The sequence below is a fragment of the Capricornis sumatraensis genome, chromosome 15, assembly GCF_032405125.1.
Source record: "Capricornis sumatraensis isolate serow.1 chromosome 15, serow.2, whole genome shotgun sequence".
In the NCBI taxonomy this organism is placed as follows: Eukaryota; Metazoa; Chordata; class Mammalia; order Artiodactyla; family Bovidae; genus Capricornis; species Capricornis sumatraensis.
This window is the reverse complement of record NC_091083.1, coordinates 14,977,524-14,997,511: the sequence shown is the minus strand read 5'-3', so window position 1 is coordinate 14,997,511 and position 19,988 is coordinate 14,977,524. Positions and strand designations below refer to the sequence as shown.

The window sequence follows — 19,988 nt, the reverse complement described above, 5'->3', positions numbered from 1 at the left end:
TGCTGTATAGTAAAGTGAATCAGTTATACATGTACATGTATCCCCTCTTCTCTGGATTTCCTTCCCATTTCGGTCCAAGCATTGGGTAGCTTTCCTTCAACTATATAGTGGGTTCTCATTCGTTATCTGTTTTATCCATAGTAGTGTGTGTGTATCAATCCCAACCTCCTAATCCATCCCCCTTGATGTCCATGCCTTTGTTCTCTACATCTGTGTGTCTGTTTTTGCTTTGCAAATAGGTTCATCTATACGATTTTCCTAGATTCCACTTTTTAAAATAGAGTCTTTCCAGGGGCTGAGAATAACCCATCTGATTTTGTGAAACCCTTTGAAAGGTAGAGTGGATGAAGCTGTTAATAGCATCCCACGCCAGTAAAACTTGGTTTATCTCCATAAAGGGGATAGAGGAGGATTGGAGAATTAATTCTGTTTCCTCCCCCAGTACCTCTCTCTCATGCACATCATGAGTCTTCTTTATCAAGTGTCAATCCAAATTCTAAAATAACCCTGCTTCTTCTCCTTCCTTCCAGGTCTTCCTAGCAGAGTTCAAGAAAACCAATCAATTTTTCGCAATAAAAGCCTTAAAGAAAGATGTGGTTTTAATGGATGATGACGTGGAGTGCACAATGGTAGAGAAGAGGGTCCTCTCCTTGGCCTGGGAGCATCCGTTCTTAACACATATGTTCTGCACATTCCAGACCAAGGTAAGGCTTCTGCCCAGATGGTCCTTCATCTCTACACCCTCAGCCAGTAGGTCTGGGTGCTCCTGCAGAACAGGAGACACGGGGCGCCCACTCCGTGTATTTATTTCTTCTCTGAGTCCACCCTCCATCCAACTAAGCAAGCCTTTCACAGTTGTTTAGAGGGGAAGAAACTTGTTTGGAAAGAAACAAGTTTTCTTGTTTGGAAAAATGCAGGAAACTTGCATTTTCTAATGCAGTTGACTGGGGAAAGGGCCTTACTTCTGGTTTTACTTGCTTGCTTTTTAGAATTCAGTTTAACTTCTATAACAAGGATTCTAAGTAGTGTGTGACTTGCTTAAGAAAGCAGTGCTTTGTGAAAGGGAAAAGGTGCGACATCTGTTCATCTACCATACATATATTTCAGGAGACAAAATTTGGAAAAATGGATCAAAATGTGTGTGTACTGTTATTTCCCTTTATAAGGCCAGTAGAAGATCATCCTTGAGAGCATATTTTACCAGGAACTGAGCAGCCAGATAAAACTGTGAATTTTGTCAAAAATGCCTCTTATGGGAGAATGTTCTTCCTGATCTGCCTTTTCTTTAAAATTAACACACACACACACACACACACACACACACTTTTTTTCTAACTTAAAAGTTATTCAGGATCATTTTAGAAAATTTGCTTATATGCTTAAAGAAAATCATATATATCCCATTACTTGGGTATAGTCGCCATTACTATGTTGAAGTTTATCCTTCTAGATTTCCCCCCCCATTGGGTTTATAAAAATAAAAATAACTGGTTAGTGCAAATACCTCCTGCTCTGTAACTTGCACTTTAACACTCTGTACATTTCCTGACATCTGTAGATATCCTTCTGCAATGTGATTTATCTCATTAGGCTATTTCTAAATTTTGTTCTGATTTAAATAACACGGAAATGAACATTGCTGTAGATCAGTCATCCATATAAACATTATGGTTTTCTATTTTTCTGCTGTACTTGACCCTATCCCCATGCGTAAGGCCTAGAATTGTGTTGTGTGTAGCCAAGAATAATAAGCAGACCCATGGGGAGCTATGTGGTTAAGATCCAAAGAAAATGAGGAAATTTTTCTCTTGTTCTATTTCAAGCCTTGATGGTAATGTACTAACTTAGTATAAGTAGCATCGTCTGCCTCCAGCCACAGAAGTGTTAGTAGGGAAACTGGGAATCAGCCAGTAAATGTGGACGGTCACTTAGGGATGTCATCACCACTTCTCCAGCTGCCAATAGATTCTCAAGCATTTAATTAGGGAATAGATGAATAAATGTACTTAGCTAAAATAAGGAAAGATATAAGCATCTGAATGCAGAGTTCCAAAGAATAGCAAGAAGAGATAGGAAAGCCTTCCTCAGCGATCAATGCAAAGAAATAGAGGAAAACAACAGAATGGGAAATACTAGAGATCTCTTCAAGAAAATTAGAGATACCAAGGGAAAACTTCATGCAAAGATGGGCTCGATCAAGGACAGAAATGGTATGCACCTAACAGAAGCAGAAGATATTAAGAAGAGGTGGCAAGAATACAGAAAAGAACTGTAAAAAAAAGATCTTCATGACCACGATAATCACGATGGTGTGATCACTCACCTAGAGCCAGACATCCTAGAATGTGAAGTCAAGTGGGCCTTAGGAAGTATCACTACGAACAAAGCTAGTGGAGGTGATGGAATTTCAGTTGAGCTATTTCAAATCTTAAAAAGATGATGCTGTGAAAGTGCTGCAGTCACTATGCCAGCAAATTTGGAAAACTCAGCAGTGGCCACAGGACTGGGAAAGGTCAGGTTTCATTCCAATCCCAAAGAAAGGCAATGCCAAAGAATGCTCAAACTACCGCACAATTGTACTCATCTCACATGCTAGTAAAGTCATGCTCAAAATTCTCCAAGCTAGGCTTCAGCAATACATGAACCGTGAACTTCCAGATGTTCAAGCTGGTTTTAGAAAAGGCAGAGGAACCAGAGATCAAATTGCCAACATCTGTTGGATCATGGAAAAAGCAAGAGAGTTCCAGAAAAACACCTATTTCTGCTTTATTGACTATGCTAAAGCCTTTGACTGTGTGGATCACAATAAACTGTGGAAAATTCTGAAAGAGATGGGAATACCAGAGCACCTGACCTGCCTCTTTAACTGGACATGGAACAAGAGACTGGTTCCAAATAGGAAAAGGAGTACGTCAAGGCTGTATATTGTCACCCTGCTTATTTAACTTCTATGCAGAGTACATCATGAGAAACGCTGGGCTGGAGGAAGCACAAGCTGGAATCAACATTGCTGGGAGAAATATCAATAACCTCAGATATGCAGATGACACCACCCTTAAAGTGAAGAGGAAGTAAAGAGCCTCTTGATGAAAGTGAAAGAGAAGAGTGAAAAAGTTGTCTTAAAGTTCAACATTCAGAAAACGAAGATCATGGCATCTGGTCCCATCACTTCATGGGATATAGATGGGGAAACAGTGGAAACAGTGACAGACTTTATTTTGGGGGGCTCCAAAATCACTGCAGATGGTGATTGAAGCCATGAAATTAAAAGACGCTTACTCCTTGGAAGAAAAGTTATGACCAACCTAGATAGCATATTCAAAAGCAGAGACATTACTTTGCCAACAAAGGTCCATCTAGTCAAGGCTATGGTTTTTCCTGTGGTCATGTATGGATGTGAGAGTTGGACTGTGAAGAAAGCTGAGCGCCGAAGAATTGATGCTTTTGAACTGTGGTGTTGGAGAAGACTCTTGAGAGTCCCTTGGACTGCAAGGAGATCCAACCAGTCCATTCTGAAGGAGATCAGCCCTGGGTGTTCTTTGGAAGCACTGATGCTAAAGCTGAAACTCCAATACTTTGGCCACCTCATGCGAAGAGTTGACTCATTGGAAAAGACTCTGATGCTGGGAGGCATTGGGGGCAGGAGGAGAAGGGGACGACAGAGGATGAGATGGCTGGATGGCATCACTGACTCAATGGACGTGAGTTTGAGTGAAGTCCAGGAGTTGATGATGGACAGGGAGCCCTGCCGTGCTGTGCTTCATGGGGTCGCAAAGAGTTGGACATGACTGAGCAACTGAACAATATCTATCCATTTCTATTCTACTATTACCTATTTCAGTTCAGTTCAGTTCAGAGTCTTCACAGTGCTTCACAATGCCATTTCACAATGCTTCAAGTACAGTATGTGATCACTGAGTGCTTTCTCATGGTCTGGGTTTCCATTGTGAAAGATATAGAAATAATATAGTCTCTGACCTAGAGAATTTCATACTCTGTGGAGCTGAAGTAGCTCTGTTGGGAGAGTGTTAGACTGAAGATCTAAAGGTCCCTGGTTCAATCCTGGGTTTCAGCAGGCAAACCTTCTCTTGTGGCTTCCCTGGTGGCTTAGATGGTAAACCATTGCCTGCAATGCAGGAGACCCAGGTTCGATCCCTGGGTTGGGAAGATCCTCTGGAGAAGGAAATGGCAACCCACTCCAGTACCCTTGCCTGGAAAATTCCATGGACAGAGGAGCCTGGTAGGCTATAGTCCATGGGGTTGCAAAGAGTCAGCAAGGCTGAGCAATTACACTTTTTCAAAGAGGCGACAATGATACTTCTAACGGTGGTAAATAATATTAATTGCAGAATGCTGACTTTTAAGTATCAGAGCTGAGAAAAACTAGAAATTAGGATTTGAATAGGCAGTAAAGGTCTTGGGTAACAGAAGTATAGAGGCTATAAGAGGGCATGAAGGAAGAAAGGGATTGTGATAAGCTGTTTAAGTAGGCTTATGTTTTTACAGCAGAAAGGAGTTTGGGATTCCTGGTATTGAGGGTTACAGAGATTTCCTGCTAGACGGTTCCTCCTGGAGATCAGAAATGTCTGTTGGTCTTGGATGGTGCAGATATTTTACTGAAAGACCAAATAAGGAACTCTGCCCAACTGTCTTGTTCTGTGTTCTAGATTTGCTGTGCACCCTGGGGGTTACATAGTCTCACTTTTCCTCTTGAAATATTGTGAGGCTTTTATCAAAATGCTAAATGCACCTCAGACCAGGCTTCTAGGAAATCAAATTTCTCTTGGCACCTTTTCCTGCTGTTTTTTTTTGTTGGAATATAATTGCTTACAATACTGTGTTAGTTTCAGCTGTACAATGAAGTGAATCAGCCATATGTATCCATATATCCCCTCTCCACCCCAGGTCATCACAGAGCACCGAGCTGAGCTCCCTGTGCCGTACAGCAGCTTCCCACTAGCTGTTTTTATGTGTTTGTTTGACTGTTGTTTTCATATCTTGCAGAGAAGGCTGCCATGAAGTCCATTTTGTAAGAAATAGGCATAATTCTGTCTCTGATTGTCAATTCTCAGGGGTTATTTACATTTTTCCTTGTTAAAGGAAATGCGCTTAAAATTCCAAGCCTATGGAATGCTTTACCAAAACCAGAGCAGTAAATGCACAAGAAAAAATGTTACAGAATGTACACGTGCAATGTAAAAATGACTGTCTCACTAGATTTCAAGGAATTAAGTTCTTTTAGAGATGGTGGGGAAGGGGAGGCAAAGCTTACATTATTGCACTTTCTGAAGGACCCTCGGTTGTTTTGAGACACCTTGATTTTTAAATTTAATTTTTAATAGTGTATAGATGCTGTGCAGTATTATAAGTTATAGGTGTACAATTCAGTGATTCACAATTTTCAACGATTATATTCTATTTATAGTTATTATAAAATATTTAGATTTCCCATGTTGTGCAATATATACTTCTAGCCCGTTTTGTACTTAATAGTCCTGATTTATTTGAACCTTGTATGTCAAACAAAATAACCAAATGCCACAAGTGAGTGTAAAAAGCAGCAATTTACATGAATAATGATTTCCTCTGTGTAAGTCTAGAATGTAGTCAGTTGGGAAAAGGGTCTTACTTCTGGATTTTGTCTGCTTACTTGTTGAGAATTTGGTTTTAACTTCTATAACAATGAGGATTTGAAGCAGTCAAAGACTGCTTTGTCTTCTTGAATTTTTTTGTGATTCCATACAGATTTTAGGATTATTTGTTCTCGTTCTGCAGAAAATGTCATAGGTATTATGATAGATATTGCATTAAATCTTTAGATGGTTTTCAGTAGTAAGGACATTTTAACAATATTAATTCTTTCAATCCACGAACATGGGGTATTTTCCACATATTCTTTGTATCATGTTGAATCTCCTACATCAATGTCTTTTAGTTTTCAGAATACAGGTCTTCCACCTCTTAAGTTAATCCCTAGGTATTTGATTCTTTTTTGATGCAACTGTAAACAAGATCGTTTTGCTTTTTCTTTACAACAGTTCATTATCAGTGTACAAAATGCACTGTATTTCTGCATATCAATTTTGTATCCTGCAACTTTATTTATCAGCTCTAATAGTTTTTTCACTGTATCTTTAGGGTTTTCTATGTGTAGTATCATATGATCTGCAAATAGTGACAGTTTTACTGTCTCCTTTCCAATTTGGAAAGAGTTCCAGCAGTTCCCCCACATGTTTGGCTGATGCCTTAAGGTTAGTAAACGGTCTAAGTGTCCTTTAAATCACTGTTTCTTTCCATGTGTCCCAAAGTGGGCAAGTCTGTGGACAGGCCTCTCAGGGGTATCCTTCCTACTGCAGACCACAGTGTCAGAGGTGGATCCTAGTTTTCTTTTTAATTGGAAGATAATTGCTTTACAATGTTTTGTTGGTTCTGCTGTGCCACAATGTGAATAGCCATAAGTGAACATACATCCCTTCCACCCACCCCTCTAGGTTCCTGGTAGTGCTGGGTCATTTCTTGAGCAGAAGCTGTTCAGTCAGCCCTCAGTTCTTCAGGAGGAATTGCTTTCTGTGTAGATCAGTGTGTCCATGGGAGGAATCTTTTAACTGTGCTGGCAAATTAAAATCTATCAGGAACTAATTAATCATAAAACTTTGAAAATACACTTCATAAATCACTTTGGAAAGTCACCGTTAATTCAACAAATGTGGTTTCTTGTGGACCTACTGTTTGTTAAGTTCTGTATTTCCCCAACAGAGGCAAGACTCAAACTATAGGGACTTGGTAGCTAGCTTGGAAGAACAGTAGTCTGCTTTCTTGATTTTAAGATGCTATTAGTATTAGATGCCCTATTTTCTTGATACAGAAAATTGTTTTAAAAACTAGGAGCCATGTCTCTGAAATTGTCTAAATGTGAATTGACATGTATGTCAATTAGAAATTACATTGGCTGCCAGTAATAGAGACTGGAAACAATGACTTAAATGAGACAGAAGTCAGTCTCTTCATACGAAAGGAGTTAGTTCCCTGATGTCCGAGACCCAGGAACCATCTGCTTCACTGTGTTCTCATCCTGAAGAGTACTCCTCAGTCCAGTATGGCTATGGGAGCCCAGCTGCCACAGCCACATTCTAGGGAGGAAAGAACAACCCCATGCCTGCTAGGTCTTCTTTATCAAGTCACTTTTGCAAAAGACTTACAAAAAGCTGCTGTTTACCTCTCTCTCTCTGACTCTTCTATAGCCCTAAGGAGAGCTGGAAAGTTGGATCTTTAAGACGAGCACACCATCATCCAGCATATTTTTTCCTAAGAAAGAGAGGCAACCAGACATTTCTGCTCTAACATATTTTTAGATTAAAATATATGATTCAAACTAGCTTTATTGAAGTCAATTTAGCACCAGATAATTTCCTAGGAACCTTGAATAAGATAAGATACTTAATTCTGTAATCCCAGTGAAGTAGATATTATTCCATTTTACCTATGAGAAAACTGAAGCTAGGAAAGATGAACTTTGTCTTAAGGCCACTGAGATGGAAACAGCATGCAATCTTACCAGGGCATCTTTGTCCAGATATGGGATTCCTATATATTCATACCATGTAAGTGTCTTAGTGATATGTCATCTCGTAGTATCTAAATGTTCACCTACAGGGGGGAAAAACACACAGAAAAATAGTGTTCTTCTGTTTCGTTATACTAGAGTAAAAGTTCAATAACTCGAGTACGCAAAGTTTTTCTGATCTAACTCTGATAACCCTAGGTGGGGGGTGGGGGGGTGGGGGAAGGGTTTGGAAAGTGTTAAAAACATAAAACTCAACTGAGTAAATTTAGAGGTCTAATTATGTTTTTGCAATAATTCATGAATCAAATAGCATCCTATTTAGGAAGCAGAAAGGAGCGCTGAGGACCTGTATGAAATGGAAGACTTTTATGGGCAGAAAGTGGGGACAAGGAAAGAACAGTGTTTCAGGCAAGGTCAGTTCCTCACAAGTGCTGATCAGGAAGTTCTAGACTGGGGAAGGTTAGAATTGCAGGTAGGTTAGATGTTAAGTCTCCATTTAGAGATGTGGGCTTAGCACGAGTAATTCCACTTGGGGACTATTTTTATCAACAATCACCCCCCTCCCCTTTAGACCAGACCGTCAGCTTAACTGGAAGATGTGATCAAAATGTAAGGTATTAGCACTGTTCCCAGCTGCCGTCCTGAAGTTCCCGTGGTTTTTGATGATCCTTTGTGTGCTATTCACAGGCCACAGGGTTCAGGGTCACCATTTTTAAGTCAGGCATCCTCTCCCTTTTTGGAAACTCCACGTTGAGGGAGATCGTTTACCTGAGGGTCAGTGCCTACAAACATGAATTTAAAGCCTTTGAAAGAACACAGCATTCCAGGGAGACTCTTGTGACTGTGTAAAGTAGAATAATTCCCAATAGTTGGAGTGCGGCCAAACTAATGAAGGAAAAACAAAAAAGATCCCATTGAAAGAGTCACCTTTTCAGCCCAAGTGGGTTGCTCAGTGTTTTCCTGTGACTTGAGTTTCAGCTTCTGCAGACGCGTTAATCCAGGTACCACAGGCTGTCTTGACTAGTGACACAGCATCCTCCCAAAGGAAGGGGGAGGTTACCCTTGCTATGTGTCTCCTCATTTGTGTAGAGCCTGAAAAGAAAGTTCCCCAAGTTTGGGGTGGTTAGATAGAGGGAGGGAAACAGACCAGGGCTTTCCAACATCATGGACAGATCAGAGTTTCTGATGAGAAATCCAGCGATCTGAAGGATTCCACCCCCACACCCAAGCAGTAGCTTGGGAGATACGGGGGATGGTGTTCTCTTTCCAAGTCAAAGCCAGAGTCAAGGAAGGTGCTGAAAAAGAGAGGGTTGCGTGCTTGGCTACCCAGCAATGCACCTCAACGTTGGCTACTTCTCTTCCCAGCCGATTCGACTCTGAGGTCTTGAGTGGGTGGACAGGACCTAGTATCAGGTGAGATGTACACCCAAGTTCAAGTCCCTGCAGTTTGGCTCCCATATGGTCAGTGAGGAAGATCTGGGATAGTCGCTTGCCAGGAGATGCAAGGGCAGTCTTTGTTCTTCGGGATTCCAAATCAGAAGGGTGGGAGGAAATTGGAAACAGTAGTTTGGAGAGTCATAATCAGTCAATTGAGGGAACTGGAAGTATTCAAGATCCACTCCAGGTTACAGGGATGTTACAAAGTCTCCAAAGCACTTCCCAGGATTAAACTCTGATATCTACAGAAATACAGTTTCCTTCTCTGTAATCACTGTTCTCTTAACCAAAGAGCATTAACAGTAAACCCAATTTGTTTGCATTAAACTTGGCCTGTTTAATTACATAAGTGCAGCAAGAATAGTGCTCAGCCATTTATACTCTTTTAAAAACTGTTTCCTATAAAGGAACCTCAGTTTGAACTCTTAAGCCTCTGAAGCCAGGTAGCCAGAATCTCACAATCCAATTTTACCTGCAATACCTGTAACTTTGGGTGAGTTCCTCTCTTATTGAGGTCTAAAAAAATATCCTGGAGTTATATGGACCTACCAGGAAATTAACTTTTTTTTTTCTGCATCTTTTTTTTTTCTGCTATAATATCGTATATTTTTCTTTTCTTTTTTATTTTTATTTTTACTTTATTTTACTTTACAATACTGTATTGGTTTTGGCATACATTGACATGAATCCGCCACGGGTGTACATGAGCTTCCAAACATGAACCCCCCTCCCACCCCACATCATCCCTCTGGATCATCCCCGTGCACCAGCCCCAAGCATCCTGCATCCTGCGTCGAACATAGACTGGCGATTTGTTTCTTACATGATAGTATACATGTTTCAATGTCATTCTCCCAAATCATCCCACCCTCTCCCTCTCCCTCAGAGTCCAAAAGTTTGCTCTACACATCTGTGTCTCTTTTACTGTCTTGCATACAGGATCATCATTACCATCTTTCTAAATTCCATATATATGTGTTAGTATACTGTATTGGTGTTTTTCTTTCTGGCTTACTTCACTCTGTATAATCAGCTCCAGTTTCATCCATCTCATTAGAACTGATTCAAATGTATTCTTTTTAATAGCTGAGTAATACTCCATTGTGCATATGTACCACAGCTTTCTTATCCATTCATCTGCTGATGGACATCTAGGTTGTTTCCATGTCCTGGCTATTATAAACAGTGCTGCGATGGACATTGGGGTACATGTGTCTCTTTCGATTCTGGTTTCCTCAGTGTGTATGCCCAGCAGTGGGATTGCTGGGTCATAAGGCAGTTCTATTTGCAATTTTTTAAGAATCTCCACACTGTTTTCCATAGTGGCTGTGCTAGTTTGCATTCTCACCAACAGTGTAAGAGGGTTCCCTTTTCTCCACACCCTCTCCAGCATTTATTGCTTGTAGACTTTTGGATCGCAGCCATTCTGACTGGTGTGAAGTGGTACCTCATTGTGGTTTTGATTTGCATTTCTCTCATAATGAGTGATGTTGAGCATCTTTTCATGTGTTTGTTAGCCATCCATATGTCTTCTTTGGAGAAATGTCTATTTAGTTCTTTGGCCCATTTTTTGATTGGGTCATTTATTTTTCTGGAATTGAGCTGCATAAGTTGCTTGTATATTTTTGAGATTAGCTGTTTGTCAGTTGCTTCATTTGCTATTATTTTCTCCCATTCAGAAGGCTATCTTTTCACCTTGCTTATATTTTCCTTTGTTGTGCAGAAGCTTTTAATTTTAATTAGATCCCATTTGTTTATTTTTGCTTTTATTTCCAGTATTCTGGGAGGTGGATCATAGAGGACCCTGCTGTGATTTATGTTGGAGAGTATTTTGCCTATGTTCTCCTCTAGGAGTTTTATAGTTTCTGGTCTTACATTTAGATCTTTAATCCATTTTGAGTTTATTTTTGTGTGCAGTGTTAGAAAGTGATCTAGTTTCATTCTTTTACAAGTGGTTGACCAGTTATCCCAGCACCACTTGTTGAAGAGATTGTCTTTATTCCATTGTATATTCTTGCCTCCTTTGTCAATGATAAGGTGTCCATATGTGTGTGGATTTATCTCTGGGCTTTCTATTCTGTTCCATTGATCTATATTTCTGTCTTTGTGCCAGTACCATACTGTCTTGATGACTGTGGCTTTGTAGTAGAGCCTGAAGTCAGGCAAGCTGATTCCTCCAGTTCCATTCTTCTTTCTCAAGTTTGCTTTGGCTATTGAAGGTTTTTTTGTATTTCCATACAAATCTTGAAATTATTTGTTCTAGTTCTGTGAAAAATACCACTGGTAGCTTGATGGGGATTGCATTGAATCTGTAGATTGCTTTGGGTAGTGTACTCATTTTCACTATATTGATTCTTATGATCCACGAGCATGGTATATTTCTCCATCTATTAGTGTCCTCTTTGATTTCTTTCATCAGTGTTTTATAGTTTTCTATATATAGGTCTTTAGTTTCTTTAGGTAGATATATTCCTAAGTATTTTATTCTTTTCGTTGCAGTGGTGAATGGAATTGTTTCCTTAATTTCTTTTTCTACTTTCTCATTATTAGTGTATAGGAATGCAAGGGATTTCTGTGTGTTGATTTTATATCCTGCAGCTTTACTATATTCATTGATTAGCTCTAGTAATTTTCTGGTGGAGTCTTTAGGGCTTTATATGTAGAGGATCATGTCATCTGCAAACAGTGAGAGTTTTACTTCTTTTCCAATTTTGATTCCTTTTATTTCTTTTTCTGCTCTGATTGCTGTGGCCCAAACTTCCAGAACTATGTTGAATAGTAGTGGTGAAAGTGGGCACCCTTGTCTTGTTCCTGACTTTAGGGGAAATGCCTTCAATTTTTCACCATTGAGGATAATGTTTGCTGTGGGTTTGTCATATATAGCTTTTATTATGTTGAGATATGTTCCTTCTATTCCTGCTTTCTGGAGAGTTTTTTATCATAAATGGATGTTGAGTTTTGTCAAAGGCCTTCTCTGCATCTATTGAGATAATCATACGGCTTTTATTTTGCAATTTGTTAATGTGGTGAATTCCATTGATTGATTTGCGGATACTGAAGAATCCTTGCATCCCTGGGATAAAGCCCACTTGGTCATGGTGTATGATCTTTTTAATGTGTTGTTTGATTCTGATTGCTAGAATTTTGTTGATTTTTGCATCTATGTTCATCAGTGATATTGGCCTGTAGTTTTCTTTTTTTGTGGCATCTTTGTCAGGTTTTGGTATTAGGGTGATGGTGGCCTCATAGAATGAGTTTGGAAGTTTACCTTCCTCTGCAATTTTCTGGAAGAGTTTGAGTAGGATAGGTGTTAGCTCTTCTTGAAATTTTTGGTAGAATTCAGCTGTGAAGCCATCTGGACCTGGGCTTTTGTTTGCTGGAAGATTTCTGATTACAGTTTCAATTTCCGTGCTTGTGATGGCCTTTTTTACTCGCCTGTTTAGTTACCAGGAATCTTGGTACGAGTCCAATTTTTCCAAAGGACTTTATAGACTCCCCAAAGTGAATCTTAGTTATTTTCAGCTGTCTGGTCATATCTGAGTCTATACACATCTCTCTCATATATACTATTACAGTCAATGCCTTGGTAGTAATACCAATGTAATCAATTGTGCCCTGTTACAACGACAGATTCTCACTAAACTTATGTAAAATAGCTATTTTGCTTTAAAAAGAATACTCGAGAGTTTCTGGGTTCTGGAAGAATCAGAGAAAACATTTCGTCTTTGTTTACAATGGTATACTTTACCTCATTGTTGTCGGTCATGTTACCGCAAGAGCAATCTCAAATCTGGAAAAACAATATTAAGATACCAGCAATGTCTCAAATAAGAAATTCTAATCATCCTTCTCGGTTCCTTCAGTCTCATGTTATTCATTCTTGTTCTACTTGAATCCAGTTTTTTATTAGTTCTGGGAATGTTTACCCAGTTGAGTTGTATGAACCAAAGTTGTCACTAACCTGTATTTGTCAGAGTCCTTTCCATGAATTTCTTTAAAGATAAAGCACTTTTGAAGAAATACTTTTGCAAAAGCATCGGGGTAAAACAGTAACTCTGTAAATGACAGACTTACAAATGACTATAGTTAAAGATCTGATAAGAGTTCATTTGATAAGGAAATAGTTATTCTGTGATAAACATTTTAAGGTGGTAACTGGAAGTATGGCTGATTACATTATCCCAGGACATATGAATTTTGCGAATACTTATATATCTATAGAAATACAACCTAAAGGAAGCTTAGTATTACCTTTTATGAGGGCTTCCCATACAATTTACTGTATCAAATAAGCCTAGTTAGTCTAACATCTTTTTCTAAGGAGAGAAAACAAATCTTTTGAAATGTTCCAAGGACTCTCTGGAAAATCTCAAAGTTGGTTTGAGGTCAAAAAGATTACATTTAGAATTTGATTTGGGAGAAGTTTGTCAAAAACACCAAAAAGTTTAAAAATACTTGGTCAAATAAGATCATAGTTCACTATGAAGTAATAGTTATCCATTCAAACAAGGGGATAAAGACTTTGCAGGTAAATACAGAAAGTTGTGGAATTATTAGAAAGATGGTAACGATTACCCTATATGTGAGACAGCAAAGGAGACACAGATGTAAAGAACAGACCGTTGGACTCTGTGGGAGAAGGTGAGATGATTTGAGAGAATAGCATTGAAACATGTTTATTACCATATGTGAAATAGATTGCCAGTCCAGGTTTGATGCATGAGACAGGGTGCTCAGGGCTGGTGCACTGGGGTGACCCTGAGGGAGGGGATGGGGGACACATGTACACCCATGGCTGATTCATGTCAATGTATGGCAAAAACCATTCCAATATTGTAATTAGCCTCCAATTAAAATAAGTTTAAAAAAAGAAAGTTGCATAATTGTTTAAAATGTCTCTTTTAGTAGAGAAGGCTCAGAATTACTCAAGCAATCAAAGACCTAATAAAGATAATGGGAATCACAAGAATTTATTTTGAAGACCCTTTCATGGCTGCTTACCAGAAGTAGACCAATAGTGCAAAAGAACTTTTCCTTTTAAGAAAAAGCAATTTTAATTTTGACTAAAACTCTTTTTTACTTAAATTCATTCGGATCATGGATAGCTTACCCACGCATAAAATTCAGCTCCCAAGACTCTTTTTCCCACAAACTTTCTACAATTGTTTTCGATGTTTATTCCTTCTTTCCATTCTGAAATAACCACTCTGCATTTAGGACAAAATTGCCTTCTTTTTCCTCAACAGAAATACATCTCTATTCTTCATACCTACCATTGTCAAATCACACATCCTATTATCTTTGCACCCAGAGATATTTCCCCTTACTATTTCTAATAGCTTTAATTATAATGTTTAACCCTAAAAATACTTAATTTTAGTGAAAATCAGATAGTAAACAACTATAAAGTCTTCTGTTAGCAGCTTATTTTGTGGCTTGACAGTTTTTAAAATTTCTTGAAACATGGTTTCTAATAGTAAATATTTCAGTATGGCACAAAAAAAGTTTACTAATAGACCCAAAAATCTTTAGTTGGTCTGTAAATGCCCAAAGTAGATAAACCTGTATTCAAATTAGTGTTTCAGTATTTTATCTTATTTGGAAATTATCTAGGTATTTAATGACTATCCATAATTTAAATTAGCAAAACTTGGGTTTCAGATTACCACAAAGTTTTGAGGAAACTATTTTATAAGTTACCTAAAACTTGTTATCCCATTTACATCAATTTGACTCATTTGTTCTCAATAATTATGTTTACACTACCCACAAAAGCTTCATAAGACATTGGACAAGTCATTCATCACCCCCTAAGATTTTTTTCTTGCTGAAAAACTTTGTAACAGATAACATGAACTTATTTGACCAGTAAAACAAGTAGAAAAGTTGTACGTTTGCATTATTTTAATGATAATAATTCAGAGCACGTATTTTAGTTAACCCAACAAACTTCAACAAGCTTTTATTTACTAAAGATTACGTCTGATCATGTGAACTTGAGAAGCATTTGGACTACTTTCTGTTATAGGTATACTTTGCCTTATTGTGCTTTGCTTTATTGAACTTCACAAATATTGCATTTTTTTCTTTAATAAATTAAAGCTTTATGGCAACCTTGCATTGAGCAAGTCTATCGGAGCCATTTTTCCAACAGCATTTTCTCACTTATGTCTGTGTCACATTTTGTATTCTTAAATATTTCAAACTTTTATATTATTACATTGCAGTCGTGTTTGATGTTACTGTTGTAATTGTTTGGGCATCATGAACTATGCCCATGTAAGATGGCAAACTTAACACATCATTCACCAGAGATGTATAAAAACATCTTTTGTTACATGAATGTTATTGACCAGAGATGTATCAGTATATTTTTAGAGCATGATGCAATTAACAGCAGATGCTAGAGCTTAAAAGATTGATCAAGAATTCATTATAAAACTTATGGTTTTCGTTATCATTCACATTTGCTCCATTAGGTTTTTGGTCCAAATTTGTGTCTATTATAAATACAAGTCTGTTACCATAAAACTTTCAAAAATGATGCATTACAAAATTTCTTATTTCTAAAAGAGGCCCCCACAAAGATCCACCTTGCCAACTATCAGGTAAAATAAAAGAACGTATTCTAGAGGAAATAATACCCATAGCACTAAAAAGAATGTCTCCAGAAAGTGTAAGGTCTGCTCTTCCAGGGGGAAGCACAGTGAAGCCCAGGGTGTTTGTAATACGTGTTCTGTCCTTACACAGAGGTGCCTCCTGTAGCACCTATCACACACTCAAAATATTCAGTTTATTTCAGTCGCCTAATTGTGTCTGACTCTTTGCAACCCATGGTCTGCAGCATGCCAGGCTTCCATGTCCAATATCTACTCCCAGAGCTTACTCAAACTCATGTCCATTGAGTCGGTGATGCCATCCAACCATCTCATCCTCTGTCGTCCCCTTCTCTTCCTGCCTTCAATCTTTCCCAGCATGAGGGTCTTTTCCAATGAGTCAGTTCTTTGCATCTGGTGGCCAGAGTATTGGAGCTTCAGCATCGATCATTCCAATGAATATTCAGGACTGATCTCCTTTAGGATGGACTGGTTGGATCGTCTTACAGTCCAAGGGACTCACAAGAGTCTTCTCCAACACCACAGTTCAAAAGCATCAATTCTTTGGTGCTCAGCTTTCTTCACAGTCCAACTCTCACATCTATACATGACTACTGGGAAAACTATAGCTTTGACTAGATGGACCTTTGTCAACAAAGTAATGTCTCTGCTTTTTAATATACTCTCTAGGTTGGTCATAGCTTTTCTTCCAAGGAGCAAGCATCTTTTAATTTCATGGCTGCAGTCACCATCTGCAGTGATTTTGGAGCCCAGAAAAATAGTCTGTCACTGTTCCATTGTTTCTCCGTCTATTTCCCATGAAGTGATGGGACCAGATGCCATGATCTTAGTTTTCTGAATGTTGAGTTTTAAGCCAACTTTTTCACTCTCCTCTTTCACTTTCATCAAGAGGCTCTTTAGTTCCTCTTCACTTTCTGCCGTAAGGGTGACATCATCTGCCTATCTGAGATCATTGGTATTTCTCCTGGCAATCTTGATTCCAGCTTGTGCTTCATCCAGCCTGGCATTTTGCATAATGTACTCTGCATATAAGTTAAATAAGCAGGGTGACAATATACAGCCTTGATGTACTCCTTTCCCAATTTGGAACCAGTCTGTTGTTCCATGTCTGGTTCTAACTGTTGCTTCTTGACCTGCATACAGATTTCTCCAGAAGCAGGTAAGATGGTCTGGGTATTCCCATCTCTTTCAGAATTTTCCACAGTTTGCTGCGATCTACACAATCAAAGGCTTTGGTGTAATCAATAAAGCAGAAGTAGATGTTTTTCTGGAATTCTCTTGCTTTTTCTATGATCCAGTGGATGCTGGCAGTTTGATCTCTGGTTCTTCTGCCTTTTCTAAATCCGGCTTGAACATATGGACATTCACGGTTCATGTACTGTTGAAGCCTGGCTTGGAGAATTTTGAGCATTACTTTGCTAGTGTGTGTGATGAGTGCAATTGTGCAGTAGTTTGAACATTGTTTGGCATGCCTCTTCTTTGGGATTGGAATGAAAACACCTTTTCCAGTCCTGTGGCCACTGCTGAATTTTCCAAATTTGCCAGCATATTGAGTGAAGCACTTTCACAGCATCATCTTTTAGGATTTGAAATAGCTCAATTGGAATTCCATCACCTCCACTATCAGAATGCTTTAATAAGACATGTACAAAGTTTCCAATAAATATATTAAGTGCAAAAAAAGTGTTGATATTGACTCAAACGCGAGTGTTTCAATATTCACTCACATAGCAAATGGCTGGCTGCAGGTGCTGGTTTCTGCAAACATGCCCCTGTTGGTAGCATGTTAACTGGCACACGTTCAGTGTGTTCTGACTGCTCCTCTGACTGGCCTTTTCTCCATCTCTCCCCCTCTCTTCAGGTCCCCTAGTCTCTGAGGCACGAAGTTGAAAGTAGACCAGTTAACAACCCTACAGTGGCCTCTAAAGCTCAGTGAAAGGAAAAGACACACATTACTCACTTCTAAGTCAAAAGCTAGAAATAATTAGGCTTTGGGATAAAGGCGTGGTGGAAGGTAAGATAGGTCGAAAGATAGGCCTCTTGCACCAACCGTTAGCCCAGGGTGTGAACATAAAGGAAGTTAGAAGTGTGACTCCAGTGAACACAGGAATGATAAGAAAGTGAAACAGCATTATGACGGCTGTGGAGGAAAGTTTAACAGTCTGGATCACCCAAATCAGCTGCACTAGTCCCTTAAGCCAAAGCCTAACCCCGAGCAGGGCCCTGCTCGCTCCATCTCTGTGAGAGCCAGGAGAGGGAGGGAGCGGCAGAAGCAAAGTCTGAAGCCAGCAGAGGTTGGTTTGTGAGGTTTAGGAAGCCATACACGTAACATGAGAGTGTAAGGTGAAGCGGCAAGTGCTGCTGTAGAAGCTACTGCAAATTATCCAGAAGGTCTAGCTAAGATAATTAACAAAGGAGGCCACACCAGCAGATTTTCAGTGCAGATGATACAGTGTTATAGTGGAAGGAGATGCCATCTAGGTCTTTCATAGCCCGAGATAAGTCAGTGCCTGGTGTCAAAGGACAAACCGACTCTCGTTAGATGCTAATTAGAACTGGACATGGAACAACAGGCTGGTTCCAAATAGGAAAAGGAGTATGTCAAGGCTGTATATTGTCACCCTGCTTATTTAACTTATATGCAGTGTACGTCATGAGAAACGCTGGACTGGAAGAAACACAAGCTAGAATCAAGATGGCCGGGAGAAATATCAATAACCTCAGATATGCAGATGATACCACCCTTATGGCAGAAAGCAAAGAGGAGCTAAAAAGCCTCTTGATGAAAGTGAAAGAGGAGAGCAAAAAAGTTGGCTTAAAGCTCAACATTCAGAAAACAAAGATCATGGCATCCAGTCCTATCACTTCATGGGAAATAGATGGGGAAAGAGTGGAAACAGTGTCAGACTTTATTTTTGGGGGGCTCCAAAATCACAGCAGATGGTGACTACAGCCATGAAATTAAAAGATGCTTACTTCTTGGAAGGAAAGTTATGACCAACCTAGATAGTATATTCAAAAGCAGAGACATTACTTTGCCGACACGTCCGTCTAGTCAAGGCTATGGTTTTTCCTGTGGTCATGTATGGATGTGAGAGTTGGACTGTGAAGAAAGCTGAGCACCGAAGAACTGATGCTTTTGAACTGTGGTGTTAGAGAAGACTCTTGAGAGTCCCTTGGACTGCAAGGAGATCCAACCAGTCCATTCTGAAGGAGATCAGCCCTGGGATTTCTTTGGAAGGAATGATGCTAAAGCTGAAGCTCCGGTACTTTGGCCAGCTCATGCGAAGAGTTGACTCATTGGAAAAGACTCTGATGCTGGGAGGGATTGGGGGCAGGAGGAGAAGGGGACGACAGAGGATGAGATGGCTGGATGGCATCATGGACTCGATGGACGTGAGTCTGAGTGAACTTCGGGAGATGGTGATGGACAGCGAGGCCTGGCGTGTTGCGATTCATGGGGTCACAAGGAGTCGGACATGACTGAGCGACTGAACTGAACTGAATGCAACTGTGACTTTAAGTTAAAAGCAATGGTCATTTACCACTCCAAAAATCCTACAGCCCTTAAGAATTATGCTAAATCCACCCTGCCTGAGCTCTTTAAATGGAACAACAAAGCCTGAATGACAGCACCTCTGTTTCCAGCATGGTTTACTTAATATTTTAAGTTTACTGTTGAGATCTACTCAGAAAAAAAGATTCCTTTAAAAATACTGCTGCTCCTTGATAATGCATGTGGTCTCCTAAGAACTCTGATGGAGATGTACAATGAAATTACTGTTGTTTTCTTATCTGCTAGCACAACTTCCATTCTGCAGCCCAAGGACCAAGGTGTGATTTCAATTCTCAAGTCTTATTCTCTAACATATACATGTTTCAAGGCTCTGCACCACAGATGTTCATTCCTGATGAATCTGGGCAAGTCAGTTGAAAACCTTCTGGAAAAGACTCACCATTCTAGACGCCATTGAGGACATTTATGATTCACGGGAAGAAATCAAAATATCAGCATCAACGGGAGTTTGAAAGAAGTTGATTCCAACCTTAACGGATGACTTTTAGGCATTCATGACCTTGGTGGAGGAAGTAACGCAGATGTGGTGGGATTAGAAGTGGAGCCTGAAGATGTGACTGAATTGATACAATTTCATGATAAAACTTTAATGGATGAGGACTGACTTCAGTGGATGAGCAGAGTGTTTTTTTGACTTAGAGCCTAATTCTGGTAAAGATGCTGTGAAGATTGTTGAAATGACAACAAAGCATTTAGAATATTATATAAACTTAATTGTTAAAGCAGTGGCAGGGTTTGAGAGAATTGATCCCAATTTTGAAAGACATTCCATGCATAAAATGCTATCAAATAG

The 19,988-nt window shown here is 39.4% G+C and overlaps 1 protein-coding gene and 1 non-coding gene across 3 annotated transcripts in view; both read left to right on the top strand.

Annotated features, from left to right (window-relative positions):
- PRKCQ (protein kinase C theta) overlaps positions 1 to 19,988 on the top strand; it is a 94,967-nt gene that overhangs the window by 33,293 nt on the left and 41,686 nt on the right. For both annotated transcript variants that reach the window (XM_068987064.1, XM_068987063.1), the window contains exon 11: positions 531 to 704. In XM_068987064.1, coding sequence (XP_068843165.1) covers positions 531 to 704 — 174 coding nt within the window. The remainder of the gene's footprint in view (positions 1 to 530; positions 705 to 19,988) is intronic.
- On the top strand, positions 4,003 to 4,075 carry TRNAF-GAA (transfer RNA phenylalanine (anticodon GAA)). The gene has a single exon. It is a non-coding gene; the product is annotated as a tRNA-Phe (tRNA).